Genomic DNA, 20442 nt, shown 5'->3' on the forward strand with positions numbered 1-20442 from the left:
TCTGTTCCTACTCTTTGGGCATCTGGCATTCCAATGGATGGTAACTCCTCTATTTATTGTTTTGCGCCTTATTATGGTGGGATCTCATTGCAGGCTTGGCTTTCTCTTTAAATAGTGCACATTGCACAGAAAAACAGACTGCTTAACCAAGAATGTTGTATTAATGGGCACAAATTCCATGTAAAGAAAAGATACTAGATTCCTGACAATTTTGAAAACAATAAAAACCTATCTGCCCCTTGACCACAATGCAGAAATATACCTTTGTCTTCTATCCTGGAGAAGGGGAGGTGAGCAAATCTATCCTCATCTCCAAGACAAACAGTCTTTTATTCCTTACTGGCTTGTGGTCTCTTATTTTCAGACAAACATCTTCCATTCTCTTGGACCATCCACTAACTCTTTCTGGCACTTCCCCACAGTGTCTCCTTCCTTCCTTACCTGGCTGTTCTCGCTCCCTGCTGCCAGCTGTTCCAATTCGGGAGTGGTGTTTCCTCATATGCACATTTCTGCTACCACTCTGGGAAAATGTCTTCCCACAAATTTGGCATTGATGGGGCTTCACTCCTTGGAGGGGAACGGGGAAAAAATAGCCCAAGAATTACCAAAATTGCAATAAAGACCGTATCAACCAAGAAGCCAATAATACTGCTTTGGGGGAAAAAGAAAAAAAAAATAAATATTCCTCTTCCCTGGAGAGCAATAAGCTTCTAGAAGAGAAGACTTTCAGATACCAGTATTGCCAGTGGTTGGAAAAGACAAGTCTGAAGAAAGTCTTCAAGTCTGATTTATAAGAGGGAAGAAGTTATTTGGAATCTCTTATTCAGTGACATGGAAATATTTGATGTCCCATACCTAGAATAAAATGGCCAAAAGCAAGGAAGCAGAGGCAAGGAATCTATATCCTGCCATCACACAACAAATTGCAGTATTTGGTTTACATTACTGAGCAGGGACTGGATGATGACTTGTCACTGTGAAAGGATTTCCATTTTACAGAGCAGTCTTTCATTTTCACAATACAAGTATGATGTCCATGTGTGAGCTCAACAGCATGGAAGCCAAGACAGGAAAGCCAAGACAGGAAAGAAAAAGCATGGAGAACTAGGGTAGTCCCAAAAGTTACCACCCCAGTAAAACCTCCCCTTCCCCAAACATGCCGTATTCATCATGTGCTGATGATATTTAAGATAGATCAATCAAAACAGAAGGCAGAAGCTTTGAAACACTTGTGAAATACATTTCCTTCTAATGCTTTGTCCAATTACAAGTACATAGCATTAAAGAACAGTGGAAAACTCTACTTACAGCAGAAACCCACTCGAGAGATTTCAGATTTGAATGGCTTTGACTAATATACAGAGGTGCTAAATACTCTCTTAAAGAAAATGACATCTATGAAATGGATACCCAACTTCATGACATTTTAGAAACAATTAAAAAAAAATAATTTGAATTTAGAAACATAAAATTTAGAAACAAAGAACGGGAAAGACTGAAGTGTACAGGCTACAGCCACCACAAAGCAACTCATGAAACACTATGACTAGAAGTACAGCAGAAACGATGGGATTTTTCTTAAGGAAATCAAATCAAAGTTGTAAAATAAAGAGCTTTTCTCAGATAGGTCACAGAATGTCAGATGAAGACTCTTACCTGAGTGGACAACCAAATGTTTCCGAAGGCTGGAGTATTCTGCAAAGGAGCGACCACATCCCTGTGCCTCACACAGAAAGGGTTTTTCCCCTACAAGGGAAAAGTATGTTCTTAGATTTTGGGATCACAATTGAGAACAGCCTGGAGATCTCTACCCCTTTCCCCTTTTTGGCCTTACATGCAACAAAGTTCAGCGGAAATTACACATATGCTTCCTAAAGCTTTTAAAGCATTCTCTTTGTCAGCTTTCAAGAGGAAACACTGACATTCTTTTGGAAATATTCTTAGATCATCATTCACTGAAAGTGAAGCAAGGGTCCACTGCTCCTAAATAGATCTTCCAAGTAAATAAATACCAAAAGATTAATATAAAAGTACCTGGACTATTATATATCTTCTATATGAAGCTCTTAACAACCAGTTCTCTGCTTCACTCTCCCCCAGGATCCTGTTCCCTTTCTGCCTCTCCATGCCAAAAATCCCATTAACTGTATTTCCCTTCATATCAGATTCTATATTTCACTTCAGATCAGGCTGAACTTGCCAAAATCCTGTGAGAGATGTGTCAGTCATTTATATTTATGTGTGGAAGAACAGTAATTCAAGGCACAATTTGTTCTCATAGGTTGAAATTTGTTAGTTCTATATATCCCTGCAGCTACTTTTGTATTTGTCTAAATGATGATAAATTGGGAGATGACTACACTAATGCAATACAATATAATTAATCTGTTCTAAACACCCTTTTAATAAAGCCTTAAATAAAACTAAAGGTAACTTTTGCCTGCAACATCCCACTAAAGACCTTGATATACCATGTTTAACACTATGATTTCAAGTCTAACTAGACTACTGTATCACAGTAACAGCAAGTCCACAGGAGATTAAGCAAGCCATTTTAGCTATTTTATTGTCTAACATATACATAGTTCTTTCAGAGCAAACTTGTTTTTAAAGATGTTTCTATTGCGATTTTGCCTTTACAAGTCCTCTTCCTACAGTTCATTTCTCAGCTTCTTATCTACGGTAACACCCAACAGATCTGAGCAAAAAGGATCAACACAACATGTTCTGATTGGTGTTACAGGGCTGAAATATGTAGCAGATTCTCAAACACTGATTGTACTTTCTGGCCTGCTAAAAATATTTAAAACTTGGAAAGAAGGAAGAAAAACTACCATTGACAAAAAGAGCAGCACACAGTTCCATCTGTAAGAAACCCCAGATCTATTTACACCTGCAGTTTTATAACACCTTTGGTCTGATCAAACTCTTAACTGCACATGACCAGTCTGCAGTTCAGAAAGTTATTATTGACTCCTCTAGAAGTTACTACTCTGTTGGGTGCAGAATACTCACTCTATCATGGAGGATTTGCATGTGTCAGTTGGGCCTATTCATTTTATCTGCACCTTGGCTGGGAGCTTAAAGTGCAAAAGAAAACTGCAAAAACTATGGCTGCTGTTACTACACATTCAAAATTTTATTATTGGTATATGTAATTTTTAACTACATCCCAACATCTGCCCCCAAACCATGTGTTCGAGCTAGACTGCAAATTCTTTAAAATCACAACCTTTTTCCCTGTGTATCTACAAACTACACACCATACGGCAGTGTTTAAGTAAGGCAGAAGGCATAAACAGCTGCTGGCGGCCCACATGAGCTGCAATGTCATTTTACAAGACAGGCCTTGTGCTCTTACAGTTGTCAAGGTTATTTTGAAATGTTAACCAACTGTAATGCAATGCTACCTTCCTAGGCCACCAGGGAATCTCTAACAATATTCTGAGAGGCTTGAAGTGGGCCGTTTAAGTGGTGTGATAACCCAAAGGCTTAAGAAACCCCAACCAAACCAAACCACCAGAATATTCACTATAAACTTTGCTAACTATTAAACTGGTGATCATTTCAGCAGTAACTTGTGTGCCTCTCTCAAACAACTTTGTAGGATAAAAACACCTAAAGCACTTTATGCAGTTGTGAAAACTTTGGCTGGTACACCGACTTCTAAAAATATTGACAAGGCAGGATCAAATTCTCCAGAGGAGACAGCATAAGCAAAACATGTATAAAATAAAGCACTATGAAGTAGAGGGGTTTGTTTTATTTAATATAAAAAGCTGAGCATGAGTTAAGAGTACACAGGCTCCAGCATATGGTAATATCTTGTATTAGCACTAGCACAGAGCAGTCTGAATGCCAAAATGCTGTTTTCTAGGTATTGCCTTTTTCTACTACACTTTGCTACTATATTTTTGCTACTCATTCCACTGTATTGCTCATTTCCCTAAACCTCCCAAGTGTGGTCATTCTACAAGCAGCGCAGGTAACATAAGCTAGTCAGATTCAGCCAGATATCAGTACAGCTACGACTGTGTCCACCAGGACACAACAGTGGAGAAGTATCTAAGCTACCGTGCCTTTCAGGAATTTAAAATAGCTTCTTTATAAAAAACAATTACAGCCATCGTGCTTATGAACTATTCCCGTGGGAACAGCCTAGCTTCTTCCCAGAACAATACACACCCCTCCCTTGATCAAACAACTTGAGGGGGAAAGGACTCTTCAGAGAATGGTCTGAGCAGAGTACAGCATCATCATATACTATTTGAAGGATGAAACCTGAGTGAAATTATACAGGATAGTAAGGGGGGTAAGCAGTTGATTCATTTGACCTACAGATTGATATGAATTGATAGAAAAGGGACACTAATGAAGGGCAGAGATAAACAACATCATATTCTCAAAAGAGAAAGAGCATGGAGGAGGAAGTGGTTTATTCCTCAGTAAAGACCCCACCTCTGCAGACCACAAACAGGTGAGGTCTAAAACACACCAGTGTGAATTCGTAGGTGGTTCTTCAGATTTCCAGCTGTCGTGAACTGTTTCCCGCAGCCCAGCTCTGTGCACACAAAGGGTTTTTCACCATTGTGAGTCCTCATGTGCACCTTCAGCCTCTGCAAGACATAGAAGCTTTTTCCACAGCCTTCTGCGGGGCAGGTGAAGGAGCGGTCGTTCCTGGAAAGCAACAAAATGGCTATTTCATTACCAGCTACTGCAATGTATTTTTCATGAACACTTGACTTCTTTTTTTAATTAAGTAAAAAGAAGAAACATTTAAACTAGAATTAATTATATCATAAACCAGAAAGACTCAACCAAAGTGAGTGACCTAAATTAGTCCTAAGGAACTATAGTCTGGGTGGTTCACTGGAAGAATTTGTTCAGGTATCTTTTCATTGCATTACCGTGCCTATTCCCAACCCAGAATGACTTAGTAAAGTGGTGCAACAGATTATATAGGAACATTGTGGAATTTCAGTCACTGGAGGATCAAAAATGACAGCATGCGTACGAATAACATATGCAATTAGTGCTGGCCCTGTCTTAGGGCAAGCTGATGAGCTCATGTCTATTGGAGTCCTTCCCAGTTTTTAAGCTTCTCGTCTGCAATTTAACTTAGAGACTGCCAATTTCTTAGCTAAAAAAGATTAGGGTCATTTGTTAGAGCAAGCAACTTTGCTCAAGGATATATAAAAATATGACAGCATCCTACAAGTTCTAACATTCACTGTACCACAGAAGTGACAGTGATGCTCTTTACTGAGCACCTGTTAAAATACAAATATTCTAAACCAAACACTAACAAAGACCTGCAAAAATCTAAATCTAACTAAAGTGTTTTAACATAAACAACCTAAAGCAAGCAACAAGCCTAGCATTTCTAAGAGTAATACCAGGTTTTCAGAGCTTGTCGATGTCAAAAACTAAGGCTACCCCAAATACAGAGCACAGTTTTTCAATGTCATGACAACATATAGCTTTACTCTGCTCACCGGTGTGTTTTCAGATGATACTTGAAGTGAGCTGGCCACACAAATGTCCGATCGCAGCCCTCAACCGTGCACTTCAGCTTCCTTTCCACACGAGACAAATGAGGAATGGGGCTGGAGTCTTTTGGCTGCCCATCTCCTGAGCAAAGATGAATATTTTCACCTGGAAGAAAAAGCCCACCAAAATCTAAAAAAGAGACAGATTACTACACTGTTGCAATTTTAATAGATAAAACCAGCATCATATACAATACATGAATGTAAAACAGGTGTGTGTCTCACTACTAATTGTTTACCATGTCCTACATACTGCTGCCTAGCCCATAACAGGGATCAGACACAGGTTTGCAAACCTTATTAGGTCCCTAAACTGCTCCCAACAAACTATCTGTATTAGATCAGCTGCTACCAGATGAGGCTTATCGCAAGAAGAATAGAGAGCCAATGGACCAAAAATTGTAAAAATGGTCCCTGTATCAATATCAACCAATCAATTCTAAGTAGTAGCCAGAATAACTCTTTTTAAAAACACCTTAGCTAAAAAAAAAAAAAAAAGATGGTGCATTTGTTTGCAATTATTTATTAAAAGAATTAAGTCACAAAGCATGTGACTAAATCCAGTTCTCCAGAAAACTGATCTCCAAACCCAGTGGAGCTAAGAAGCAAGTATGAAATACAGTATGCATTAAAAATAGACTCTTGAAAGTGAAAATGGAAGTTGAAATACGAGCAGCTGCAGTCAGAAAGATACTCTCTAGATGCACTGGAGAACAGGCGGACTACAATGGAACTGCTGGCTCCACTGAAGTTCCTTCCCTGAGAAAAACTGAGCAGCCTATTTATATTGCAGAAAAAATCCATGGTGGTTCTATACAATTCTGTCACTGATGATCTGACGATGTCAGAACATTAAAAGCAAGATAGAGTGAAAGAGAGGAAGAAATAAGCTGAAACTAGGGGTCTCGTATGGAACATTCAACTTGTGAGACAGAATCAGGGGATTTCCTACCATTACTGCTTGCTTTGGCATTCTTAGCGAGCTGTGCCCGAGTGGCAGCAATTAAACTGTCATGGGCCAATTCTTGCACTCGTAGGAACCATGGGGTACTGCTGTCTGTACTATCATGAGAAAGAAAGTCATTCCCAGAATCTTCTGCTTCATCTTGGACAAACACCAAGTGCTCTGCTGGAGACCCCAGCCCTAGAAAAGAAGAAAATTTCATGAAACTGAAAGATAACGTAACAGAGGGAAATTTCTTTTGCTTCCCAGAGGTTAGTGTTCATGGCATAGTTGCAATAGCTGCACTGAAAAAGTCTTCACTGACCTCTATATTGTAGAAAGCTGTTGATGATTAAATGCTCCTGAAATATCCAATAATGCCCAGCAAATTTCGTGATCTTTCCCCTTCATAAGCAGCAGGGACAGAGTTGTACTTGTATCTCCTGCATTCTGCTGTCTGAGACATATCCAGCCAGATGACAAACAGAAGGAGAATTACCTGCTCTTGTTAGGTTGAGAAGAATAAATGAAGTGCTGTCACTAGGCTGGAGGTCTTGCAATAAAGTGGAAGTCTCTGGAGTTGACAGAAGTTCAGATGGTTTCTGTACATTCTGTGCCCTTGTTTCCTCTCCATCAGGGCCCACATTTACCTGTAGACTTCTCAAGACAGCAGATGAAGAAACATCTTTGGAAGAATTAGTGTGACTTGGAGAAGTCAGATCTCTTTCATCATCTAGTGAAAAAAGTGAAACCAGAGTAAATGAAAGCATAAATACACTATAACTAAAAGATACCTATGAAGTTATTTTTCTAGATACACCCCCCCAAAAAAAAAAAAAAAGAAAAAAACAACTCAGAATTTGAGAGACATTGGAAGAGGAAGTAATTTTCTAACTAGTCAGACTTTGCTGCTAAACGACAAAAGTTTCAGTCACCCTTCTGAACTTGTTCCTCCATCCCTGGATGCCTTATCGGCAAGAGGCAGTGGGCCACAGAGGCACAGTAAAGACAGCTGTATGAAGGGCATGCTCACAAAGATCTGCCACGTAGACTTTACCTGGCAACATGAGTCTGTTGCATTCTGAGGTCTCAGTAACAGGAAGGAGAGAAAGACAGGTGATGTCTTTTGGTTCTGATTCCACCAGCCCTTGCCCCAGTGGAATAGAAGTATTCTGAACAAACTGAACCAGAAGCTGAAAAAAAACCCATACTGAAGGTTAGGTCAAGAGCAGCACAAATCATTTAAAAAGGTATTAAACCCAGTCTCCATTACCCCCTACTGCCTTGTAGGAGACACTGAATATAATCCCATGACTACACATCTAAGTAAATGGAGCTTTTCAATTTACATTAATGACAAAGAAGGAATTGTTTGTATTTGTCATCTCTGAAGCACCCATAAAATTCTCATTTAACATACAATAAACAGCTCTGGGTCATTGCAGACTACCTGAAGGCTACTTACATTATATTCCTTTTTAACTAATCTTTTACCAAGACAAATGTTACCAATACATGCCATGTTTTAAAGCATATATTCCTTTTTACGTAATCTTATACCACTTGATACTTTACTCTAGTAAAGGCTCTAGCCTTCCAAGTAAATGGTTTTTATGCTCAGCCTTTGGTATGGGTGCATTTTTAAATCATTGTCTTTGAATACTTAGCTGAAAGTTGACGTTTTTTAAACAACCACCAAAAAAAAACCAAACCAACAAGCAAAAGACTGGCTGTAACGAGTGTAGCTAATGGGTATTCAAAATAGGCAGATAATGATCAGAGGCACGAGGCTGGGATGACAAGGGGGAGAACACAGACAACCTTATCCATCCAAATCAATTACTCCTAAAACCATCAAAGACAGACAATTAAAGCCATTGTCCTTAGTGTGAAATCCACCCACTAAGCAGATTCAACAGAAGAAACTGTCTCCAGAACACTATGCAAAATAAAGGACACTATTGCATGAAGAGTTATGGGACTTATACTGGGTTACACTCCCTGGGGAGAATTTTGGGACTGAACAAGAGATTTGGGGGACTGTACAGGACTTAATATGCATTGTTTAAGGGAAATGCCAACAGCAGGAAAAGGAAGGGATCAAGGTGGATCAGGGCAGAACAAACACAGGAAAATGGAGAGGGGAGGATAAAAGCGGCCCATTACATATAAGCAGGAAGTTGGTCAATTCAGTCGTCTGGCACAGCCTAACCATTGCAGTCCATCCTGCCTTCTTATTAAACTCCATTCCTAACTATTTCCTGTGTGATCCTGTGTGTGTCATATGCTAATGAACTCCAAGCCAGACTAGTTGGCAAGCAGAACGAGAAGTGTGGGGACATATCCTGGAGAAACCCATTAAGGTTTTCTCCAGGCAGCAACCCTTGGGAACAGAATCAGGCACTTTGCGCTGCCTGTGTTTATGTGGGTAAAGCTCTGAGTGTCCTACCTGTGTTAACCTGTTTAGTGCCTGTCACATCTGTACAGTCCATGTGCATGTATTGAAAATTGTACTAAACGTCACTAGTGGCTGGATCTAAGATCAGAAATAGGGAGCAGCTCTCATCTTGATTGGCCCAGGAGGGTCAATCAAGATGCCCAGGTCATTCAGTCCAGCAAATTCACTATACTTAACATCAGTCAGCTCTGGCAAGGCAAAAATTACTTCTGGCTATCTCCTTAAAATCTTGAGATATGAAAAAAGGAATCTGACATTTGAAAAGGAACTGGAAGTCAGGGAAATGCCTTTCCTCACCCCTGAAAGTCTTCCCGTATTTAACCAAGTTGAGAGCAGCAAAGCTTGTGCCTTGTTTATTCATTCTGTCCCCTTGACAACATCTCAAGCTTTTGTCAGACTACTGGATATAATTCTGGACTCTTTACCTTCATGGCACAGGCACAGAAAAGAGCCTCTGGTTTCCACTTCCAGTGCCACAGCAGTCCCTACTAAAATATTCTGATTTAATAAAGGATGTGCTGCATGGCGTTATGAGATAACACAGCCCAACTTTTGCAATGGACTGAACTCGTTCTTTATGGACTCCACAGGGTTTATTAAGAAACGTGGTCTTTGAATGGAATTAACCTTCCAGAGACCTGAGAGACTGAAAGGGGTCAGTTGTAACAGACCCAGATACATATCCACATTTCAGAGAAAACACCCCTCAAAACCCATATATAGAATCTATTTATTTGGCTTAAAGCTCTGTCAGACGGACTTACTCCTATACTCACATTCTCAAAATATTTTGAAAAAAAAAACCAACCCACAGATGAAAGAAATATGGAAAATAACAACACACCAAAAACTTAACCCTCAAGTCACTATTCCTTACCTCTAGGAAACTCCTTGACATAAAGATCCTGCACTCTGCTGCTCTCTAGCAAACAACTGAATGCAACAGACTTCCTTTATCTTTGGCATTTAGAAGGAAACTGTGCAATATAATTATTCAAAAGCTACTACCTTCATTGTGACCATTTCATCATGCATTCACACAAAGCTCAGATAGAGTTGTCTCTGCACTGAGATGGTTTATTGGTGTCAAAAGAAACAGAATAAAAAAGCATCATATGCCCATGGTATATTTGTGATTAAAACCCAATAGTCACTTTTATTCTTACTTTTTATGTTGTGATTGTCTTAGCATTTAATTTGCAGAACCACTTGCACTCAGTTCCAAATTATTTCTTTAGCAGATACCAGCCTTTTGAGTCGCTCCCACATCAGGACAAAGTTCATTAAATCAAAGAAAGTGCAAAGAAAACTTAATAGTTTGGGCTCTAATCTCTCTACACTTATTTCTTCTCATGAAAACACTGGAAATACTGATGCTTCCTCACAGTTTTACTTCAAAGAGTTAACTGCTGTCAGAGCCCTGAAGCCTTAATTGCCCAGAGTGGTCTCACCTGCCTAAGGGCTCCACTTAAGCTCAAACTATGCTCTCTATAGTCTCTTCCTGAGCTGTAGGTTTATCTATCTCAAGTCTTGTCTCCTGCATGGACCTGAGACTTCTATTGCATCAGTGTCTCTCAGCCCCATTTCTGGCTACTTCTGATTAGGCTCTCTGGATAGACCCTGGATCTGGTTCATTACTTTGCCTCATCCAGGACATTGGATGGATCCTGTCTCCAGCACTGGCCTCTGCCTGCCCTGCTCAGTGAGGACGCCGCCTTGGCTAGTGTCACTCTTGGCTCCCAGTTCACCCTCTTTTAGAAGCGGCCTGTCTGATGATTATGAAGGTAAAAATTATGTCTTTAAGTCATTCAGATGGCAATACGCCACTTGAACTAGGCCACAGCCAGACCTGCAGTTTGGAAGGTTAGCATTTTTTCCTCTTATGTATACTATAAGCTTATCTAGCGACCCCCGTCAGAAGAGGGAACCCTGTTTATGTTGGAAAAAAGAATCCATAGGCAATAAGTTCCTCTCCCAGAGCCATGCAGTCTAATTTAAGATTAAAAAATAGGAGATAGAGGGGTAAAAAGAGAGCAGACTAAGTGTCCTGGGTTCAGCTATAAGGCATAACAGAGTGAGCCAACCAGAAGAAAGAAGTTGGGACTAAAAAATGTGAGCAGCAAGATGGTTCTAAGTTACTGCATTGTCTTTCATTTAAAAGCTGTTCATGATCCCTACTGCTGCCTACTCCACCATGAAACACTTGTTTTATGGACTCTTCTGGTTTTATACAGAAAGTCTTAGATAAAAGCCTTTCCTCCACTTCCAGACAGCAACAGCAAGTCACTAGGTAAAAGCAAAATGCAGCAGCCACAAACAGACGCTCAGAAGAAAGGAGATCCTTTGAATTTTCTTTGTAAAGTAGTAAGAAGCTAGTACAAAGAATTAAAAGGGGGCAAAAGACGCAGAAGTAAATGAAAGAATCATGCTCATTATTAAAATTTGGAACAAACCCCCCCACCCTTCCCATAAACTAAAGCTAACCAACCACCAGCTCTACATCAAATAATCCCTGACAGCTATGTACTTGCATAAACCTTCCTTTCTGTTCAAAATTATTTAGTACCTTTGTGGCAGTTGCAGCAACTGGAATACGGGGGGTGGGGGGACCATTACAAACACTATGTCATGCTTTCTTAAGTTTCTTTTAATTTGATTTTGCAGCTGAAAGCAAATGGGAAACTATTAAGAGTATCTGGTAGGTGGTTATTCAACATAAGACAGACTAGGAACAGGAGAGGTGATAAATTAAATGTGCAGATACACAAACTAACAAACTGTAGATAAGGGAGAGTAACACAGACTGGAACTCCGGGGACACTGATGGATGGGCAACTACAGGAATTGTTTGAGTGTGGCCTTGAAGAAATTCAACCAGAAACTTTGCAAGAAATGGAAACATTACTATCATGGGTTACCAGAACACAATCTCACAGGCAAGAGCAAACTTATGAGATATGGGAGAAATTCTGGGCCTAGGTAAAACTTACTAAGATGTCTTAAGAGGAGGCTGTGAGAATGTGGAAAAACTTAGGGATGTTTAGGAAAAGGATCAAAGGCTGTGAAAGGGAGGGATCAAGGTGGATAGGACAGGAACAACCATGGAGAACAGGAAGGGGTGGGGGATAATATGGATCAACCGCATTAGCAGGCTGTGGGTCAGTATGTCACTCCTGCCTCATCACTGTGGTCTATCCTGTCGTCTTCTCAAATCCTGTTTGATCCTGAATAGTTTCAAGTACATTCATCTCGTTGACTGGAGGTTGGACTAGCCTGTGAATAGGAGGAAACCATAACCTGGAACTCCAAGATCCTGGTCAGAGGCTGGACTAAAAAACCCAGGGCCTGGAGATGGATACTGGAAGGACTCAAGGTTTGGCAGAGACAGAATAGATACATGACTGTGAGTTTGCATGTCAGCTGAGTGATGGCATGTGTGCGATAGGCTAGCAAACTTCAAGCCTAGTTAACTGACGAGTAGGAACAGGATTAGGCCATTTGTGGTCTTACTGTTCCATGTGAATGCCACTTGCGTTTGTGGGTGCCTGTAAAAGTACTGTCCTGCCATGTGTTTGTGTTTACAGCCGTACATGTCTGTACTGTCTATGTGTGCATGGGCACATATTTGCAGTTCAGGTTCAACCTCGCTTCTGTGTGAACCTGGGAACAGTCCAGTGGTCTCTTCTCTGAAGGACCAGGAGGGGAGGAATCTCCTGGATGCTACAGTTTGTCAGATCTCACAACCACATAATATCTGACACTACAAACAGGATCCAGACGGGCTGCAAGTACTCCTGGGACAGTGACTATGGAATCCCCATGTAAGGAGGGGACTGATCCTTCTGTAAATATGTCTGAAGTGCTGGAATTTGTAACCAAGCAGACAGAACATCTTAGGGCACCTGAATAGGAATAGTTAGGGAAACTAAATGTACAGAGTATTAACAGAACACAAATGAAATAAAGAGGTGTGAGGTGGCTTTATGCAATAGCCAAGATATTGAAAACAAATTTTGGTATCAATTGCAAAAGGACATCCTCAACTTAGATATTCAAACTTCATGGGCCAGATGTGAGTCATACAGAGACTCTTTAAGCCTTGGAAGGACAAAATGGACAAATTCAGCTGCATCTTGCTATGAAGAAACTGGATTTTTTTTTTTGGCTCTGCTTTTACCCTTCCCGCTGAAACACCATGTAACCCTGAAAATCCTGTAGTAATGTAGACAGTGCATGTACTAAAAATGTAAAATATTTGCTAGCTCTTGTCACTAAACAAATAGTTGTCATTCCTGCTTGTCAACAAGTCATAGTTGGACAGGATGATCCCAGGGTCTATCACTGGAAGCAGTGCAGAATGCTTGTGTTACCAAGAAGCTTGGATAATGCCCCTGACCCGGGGGGAGGGGAACAACGAAAAAAATCTGTTTAAAGAACTGAGAACCCGTCCTAGAGAGCCTTTTTTTTTTTTTTTTTCTTTTTTTGAAGGGGGGACTACAGAACCAAACGAAATATGGCCATCTGGGATGGATCGGGTTGAAGTTTGTGTCCTGTAACAACCCCGTCATCATATGATTCAAAAGCCAGGAAGTGCCAGGCAGCTGCTTTGTTTGAGGTGTGGGGGTGGCTGGGAGGGACACGGGAGGAAGGTTCTCTAGCATTAACATTCACATCTATCCTCCTACTGGGGAGAGAGCTGGACTAGACTCCCAGAGCAGCAGGGACCATGTTTTTAATCGATACCGTTTCTGTTCCAAATTTAACCCGTAAACCACTACAAAATAAAGAGGTCAAAAGAACATTTAGCAGAGAAGGGAGAGGTTCAGGGGAAAGGAGGAGCTGCAGGCTGTGGAGGGCAGGGGGCTCTCCTCCGTACAAACTCAGGGGAATTAGTTCACAAGAGCTTCCTTGTGAGGCACTAATGAGGAGACAAAAGAGAGGCTAAAATATCTCCATTCACTCCTTTTCAATTTATAGATCAGAGCTGTAGTTCACTAGGTTGTGCTAAAGCTACCAACAGCAGAAAGCACCCTGCAGTGGCCCAGTGTGGTGGAGGTGGCTGGAAATATTTGCAATTGTAACAAATCACCCTGAAGACTTAAAGCATGCAAAATGCAGATCTTATCAGTTCCCTGAAGAATGCTGGTAACAGAGCTTTGGGGGCAGGGAGTCCAGAAGGAAAAGCAGATCCATCTGCCCACACAAACCGCTTCGAAACAACTTTGTAACTTCCTATGAAAGGAGGATTCACCTCTACTTAAGTATTAAACATTTACTGGCATGTTGGTGGCTTCTTTAGGGATAAAACCAGTAGCAAAGAAGCTTATGCAATCCAGCCATAGTGCTTTGATTAATATTAATCTAGATGTTACACAAATACAGTTAGCTCTTAATAATACCTTTCTCACATGGCAGGGGATACAAGTGGCTATAAGAATTACAGTGCCATGGCTCACCACAGGATGTAAAATAATGATTGACTTTTAGAGATACTTGAACTGCAATTTTTGAAATGTGTAAAAAGGGTTATCTACCAGTTTCACATCAAAGGAGTAGAAAATAGAAACTTCGCTGTTAACTTTCACAATCAGAACCAGAAAGAGGGTGTGTATAATTTGGTAATCCACAATGCAAATGAATCCCAATTTGTAGTATAAAATAGCCTTGATCAAGATTGAGGAGCAGGGCTTAGAAGACAGCATCTGTGGAAAGGATACCCTCTGAAACCACTGTAATTTTCATGTTATCAGGCCTGTTCCTAGTGGAGAGTGGCCTACTCTGTTCTGGGCTTGCTGGGAAGACAATGCAACTCTGCTGTGAGGAAATAGGACTATTATGTAAACATGCCTAATCAACAAATACCTCACTCAAGTCCAGAAAAGACAAGGCCCATTTACAGCTCCTATTCGAGGAACAAGCATTCCAACCACCCTGATCCTTGGCTGTCAGAACTAACCTATGGGAATCCACCCACTCACTCGCAGACTGCAGTAGCCAAGTGCCCCACCTTATCATTCAGAACTGGGAGAAAATTTGACAGCATTTATGAGGCATCAACCACAAAGAAAGAGAAAGGAACTCCTTGCAGCCCATGCTGAGGCTACTCAGTGCAACTATGAACTCGCAGCTATATATTTTCCCAAATAGTGTAGTTGGGCTTTGGCTGCTCTGTTAAGAAACAAGTAACACATCACCTGGGGTGTGATGACTATGTAATCTTCATTCACTTTAGAGTACCAGTTTAAGATACCTGCTGTATTGCATATGGACTTAAAGGGACAGAAACAGAAGACTTAATAAAAATATTTCAATTTAAACTTGCAAACTTCCTCTAAAGGTACTTCACTGCAGTGCTAAGTTCTTAGACTTCTGAAGAGCTAAAGCTGACACAAGCAAGGACACAAAGTGATACAGTCCTCTGCAGTCTTAACTGGGGAAAGATATAGCTTGCTGGATAATGGCTATGCAGCCTAAAAGACAAAGGAGAAAACCAGGACAGGTAATAAACTGAACACATTGATACAACTGTGTTGAATGTAACACACTGTAGACTGTTGTATCTAGCAAATTATAGGTAAGAGTAACAAAGACCAGAACTCCTCAGACACTCATCAACAGGCCACTGCTGAAGTGAAATCTTGAAGAGGTTCATCTAGAACTTTGGTAAGAAAACAAAACTGTCTTGGGTTATCTGAATGGGCCTCACAGGAAACACCAAAGTTGTTACTTGATGTAACAGGGACTGCAGGATGTATATAACTTATTATGCAATGTTTAAAGGGTGGATCAAAGGATGAATCAAGGTGGGTATGTGGAGAAAGAACCATGGATAGGGGGGAAAAGAGGAGACTCCAATAATATGTTTGCTGGCTGCTGGTCAGTGCAGTGCTGTGTCTGGTCACTGCAGTCGCTTCTACCTACTTACTAAATGTATTCCTAAATATTCTACTCACAAGTGAGTGAACTGCTAGTGAGCTTCTAGTTGATTGATATGTCACGAGGCAACTACAGCCTGGAAAAATCTGATTCCAGCTAGAAACTGACTAAAAAGCCCTGGGTCTGGGCCCAGGTACCAGAAAGACTTCAGGCCTGGCAGAGACCAGAAACATCTGTGAATGTGAGTACGCATGAGAGTGGAGTGATGAGGGTATAAATATATTACATTAACAAACTTTAGTGTTGTTCATGCTCTTTGTATTTACCTCTTAAAGGTACTTTAAGTGTGTGTATGCGTTAACTGGTTTGTGGCCAGCTGTGCATGCACTTGCATGCACACACAGACATCACTGCAAGCCGTGCTCAGCTGTGCTACAGGCTGAACCTGGAATGGTCCAGCAGCCTCACACCGAGCAACCAGGATCCCCCTGGGTGCTGCTGCCTGCCACTTCTGCCAACTGCCTAATGGAAGCATGAGTACTTCAAAAAACAGAACTGGCTGATGCTTACAGAATAATCCAGACTCCCCAAAACCAAGTCAAGTCAATCTGGTTTGAGGGAAAGAAGTAGTCAATATAGTAATTTATTTTATTCTTGTAACAGAATGAACATTATAATAGTGGGGAAAGAAAATAATGTAACCTGAGAAGAGGCAAGAATATTGGCTGACAATTTAAGGGGGATGGGAAATCTGCAATATTCTTTAATCTCTTTTACTATTCAACTCAAAACATGGAAGCGTTAGAGATGCCACTGAAAACACTTTGAGAATTAATACATAAGCAGCAAACTGAGTATACTCATAGCACTTAGTGTTGCCCTTAAACATTGCTGGGCACTAAACCCAGTTCATCATTGCTCACCTCAGGTTTGGATTCTAACTCATCCGATAACATTGATTCAAGTGTCCGATTCCTGCAGCTGTCCTCAGCAAGGCACAGAGTATTTTGGTTTTTAGTTCAGAGAGAACAACACTCCCTGCTTATTCTCATATTTTTCTAAGTGTAAAACAGTGTGGTGGTCCTTCTGCAAGAAGCTGTGCTGTACAAATACTCAATTTAACCTAAAAAAAAAAAAAGGGGGGGGGGGGGAGAAAAAAAAAGAAATATCAAGAGAGAGGAACCAAAAAACGAGACCAAAGCAAAAAGAAGGGAGGAGATGTTGCATGTAATTGTAAAATACACTTATAAACTTTGAAGTGCTGGGAAAACTCATTTACCTGGTTCTTGTATTTGTGTTGTCATTAAGTCGGCAAAATAACATCCTAACATCGTGAAATCAATTTCCAAAGGCTATTTACCACATTTTATTTGCAATAACTTATTTTTAATGGAAAAAGTGATTGTTTGTTGTGGAAACTTAGGGGATCAACTGAAAATCACATAGAGCATGCAAGAAGCAGGGAAGCTGAATTCCAAGCCTGCAAAACGGTGGAATTGTCGAAGTTGTTGATGAAAAGCAACTGTATACAAACAACCTGACACCAGGAAATCTCTGCTTTTCCTGTTGCTCATTTCTGATTATGTGAAATACCTTGATGAACACAGGTAGGTTAGAAGTCACTTCACAAATAACCACACAATGTTTCTTCTTTGGGTAAAAGGGAAAATGAGAACAAGCTGGTACCTGTTTTTGCCTACTGGGAAAGCACTTGGACACTAGTGGTTCGAGAAGAAAGTGAGCCATGTACAGTTCTTTTCCCCCTTCTATTACAATTGATCTCCTGACTGTATTAAAAAATAATGAGAATACAGGATCAGCTAAAAGGAGAACCCAGAAACCTTCCTCACACCAAGCAGTGCAGCACGAGATACTCCGTACGGGAGCCTCCCCTTCTGCCGTGAAGGGGCAAGATAATGAACACAGCGAAAGCGGAGTACTTCAGGCCAGCGCACCTAAGCCAGAGCTCGGGAATATTCCCGCTTGCTCACCCGTTGCCCCCCTCCAGCCCGCACCCGGGAGGGCGGGCCCCGAGCCACCCGCGGGGGAGACAGCCGGGGCTGCCAGGCCCGGCTGCCCGCCCCTCTGCCGTGCCGGGGGCACGGGGGCAGCCCGGAGGGGGTCGGTGTGAGACCAACCCCGGCGCCGCGGGGCAGGGCGGAGCGCCGAGGCCCGGCTGAGGCCGCGCCCCTCCCCCACGCGGGCAGGTGCGCCAGCCCTCCCCACGGCGGGGGTCGGTCCGCGGCCGTGGGGCGCGGCTCCCGGCGGCGGGGAGCCCGGGCCGCCCACAGCCGCTCCCCGGCCCGCTGCGCTCCCGTGCCCCGCGGAAGGCGGCGAGCCCCTGAGGAGCGCCCAAGCCCCCGCCTCCCCCCGCCCGCCTTACCGGCATCTCAGCCGCCCGGATGTGACGGAGCGCCCGGCCGGAAATGCCAAAGGCTGGCGGCGGAGTGCGCGCTCCCCCCTCCCTCGGCTCTATGGCGAGCGCTGTGCGGAGCGCCGCTTCCGGCCGCCACCGGGGCTCGGCCGCGGTGTGCCCGCCCCGCCAGGCCGCGCCGGCTGCCGTGGGGCCTTCCCACCGCTCCTGCCGCGGCGCTGCCTGCCTGCGGAGCCGCCGCGGGTGTGAGCGTCGTGCTGCGCGGGAACCTCCCTCCCCGAAAGCGGGGCTCGTGATAGTTCCCTCAGCCCCGAAAGTTTGGGGTTTTCCCCAGTACCACTGGGATCGTTGCGAGGGCTGCAGTGCTCAGCTGCAGCCTGATGCCTCTTAAAATAACCTTCTGATACGCAGAGTATTTTACAGGTGAAGATTATGCGGAAGCGTCTGGTCTTCTGGCAACCCCTGAACTCCTCTTAAACACATTTGTTATAGCGCATGGGGAAGCACCAGTTCCTTACTAGTACTTGGTTTCTGCTTCCACTTTGCTCAGACTCAGTGCATCTGTTCTTGCAGCTGGTGGTAAGAGAACTGCTGAGCTCACAGCAGCTCACTAACGACACAGAACATGGCAGCAATTCCAGAAACGTGTCTTAACATACCTAAAACCCAAGAAGGGACTGAGTTAATTCAAAAAGCTTGTGCTTTGGCTTTTGTTCATCAGCCATACCCTGGTGTCTATAGTTAGCAGGTCAGAGCTCCTGAAGCAGTGAGGTTGGCAGCCTCTGCTCTTAATGTGTGCTGCTGAACCAGTGACCTTCAGGTCCAGTAAACTTTAACTTGGTTACGGTTAGTCCACAGCTCTGGAGCCACACTCCATGACTCCTGACTTCCATGCCAAAACGGCTGCTCATGGGACGGTGCTGGCGCTGCTGAGCAGTGAGAGTCCCGGCGATGTGAAAGTCACAGAACAGGACCAGTTGAGGCTGGCAGAACCAGGGTCCCTGGGCACAACAGCCACACTGGACTGTGTGACAGCCTGTGGTCACTTCCCAGAAAATGAATGTCATCCACTGTTTGTGAGCTGCTCTGGAGTGGTTTCCTCTTTTCAGCCCCTCCAGGATGTGCAGCATAGCTCCTCTGCCTTTCAGCCAACTTCGATTTGCAGATTACAGATTCACAGTTACTCCCCTTAGCTTTAAAACCCTCTGGCTTGACAGAGGGCTCTGAGCTGGAGTCATACTGAGAGACTGGTGCTTCAGCAAAAAGGCCATTGACCAGCTGTCTGCTGGAGCCACCCAGGAACTCTCTAAAGGCTGCAAGCAAGTCAGATGCTCATCTTTTTCTGAGGTATTATCCCATCAACTTGCAGTTGCTGCATTAGTACTAACAAAAGCTGGCACTGTGAAATCAACCGAGAGTCAAGCCAAAGCGCATTTCTGATGTCCAAGGCAAGGAAAACTGTGATTCAAGGCCCAGAATTTGCAGCCTCTGAGATCTGGTTTGCCTCCGTGCCATACTGCCCATGCAAATGGATTGAATCGGGAAACCTCGCAAAGTCTGGCATTTATCATGTCAGGCCACTTGGCCATAGTTGTGATGATCTTAAGCTTTAGGTCACTTTATTCACTTGAGCCTACAAAACTGAAGATAACCCCATTAAGCTGGAGCTGAGCAAAAGATCATGCAACTGTCACAGTAAAAGACTGTTTCACTGTGTTTATTATCACAGGCAGGATCCCAGCGTACCACATTTGCAGATCTGATACAACCCAACAAAGGCAACCAGAAATACAGGACTATTAACTTCATAACCCATTTTTTTTGATGCCACTTTGGTAATCCCAGGCACTGAATTATAAAACTCGATTCTGTTACATTAAGATACTTGGTAATCTCAGAAGTCCTTTGACTCATCATCAGCTCAACAACGTGGAATTGTTGAGTAGGTAGTAAAATATGGAGACATGTAGGCGTATAAGTTCCTTTAATTTGTATCCTAGGCCAGGTGATTTTGACTGCTTCAGAGCTTACATCTTGACTGCCTGCGGGATTTTGGTCTAATCTGATAGGGGAATCTGCGGTGGGAGTAGCACAGCACTTACCTGAGTTGTTTGTGCAGATCCAAATCACTTGCGCAGGTGTGCAAAGCAGCACTAGTCCCTGAAGGGAGAAAAATTGTCCGGCTGGGAGTTTGCTATGGTCTCACTTTCTCAATAACATCTGCCCCGCTGGGATCATTCTC

The 20442-nt window shown here is 42.7% G+C and overlaps 1 protein-coding gene across 4 annotated transcripts in view; it reads right to left on the bottom strand.

Moving 5' to 3' along the window:
• The window catches only part of LOC115606052 (zinc finger protein 410-like), a 38542-nt gene extending 20196 nt beyond the window's left edge, over positions 1-18346 (bottom strand). For 2 of the 4 annotated variants that reach the window (XM_030481332.1, XM_030481329.1), the window contains exons 1-9: positions 18210-18346; positions 16750-16949; positions 7550-7685; positions 6992-7225; positions 6502-6693; positions 5496-5679; positions 4496-4677; positions 1657-1746; positions 442-567 (exon numbers count right to left, since the gene is read on the bottom strand). In XM_030481332.1, coding sequence (XP_030337192.1) covers positions 442-567; positions 1657-1746; positions 4496-4677; positions 5496-5679; positions 6502-6693; positions 6992-7225; positions 7550-7685; positions 16750-16782 — 1177 coding nt within the window. In that variant the 5' untranslated portion in view covers positions 16783-16949; positions 18210-18346. Of the gene's footprint in view, positions 1-441; positions 568-1656; positions 1747-4495; positions 4678-5495; positions 5680-6501; positions 6694-6991; positions 7226-7549; positions 7686-16749; positions 16950-17512; positions 17614-18209 lie in introns of all 4 variants that reach the window. The other 2 variants (XM_030481333.1, XM_030481330.1) reach the window with 2 other exon arrangements.
• Between the last annotated feature and the right edge of the window lie 2096 nt (positions 18347-20442).

The sequence above is a fragment of the Strigops habroptila genome, chromosome 4, assembly GCF_004027225.2.
Source record: "Strigops habroptila isolate Jane chromosome 4, bStrHab1.2.pri, whole genome shotgun sequence".
Taxonomy (NCBI): Eukaryota; Metazoa; Chordata; class Aves; order Psittaciformes; family Psittacidae; genus Strigops; species Strigops habroptila.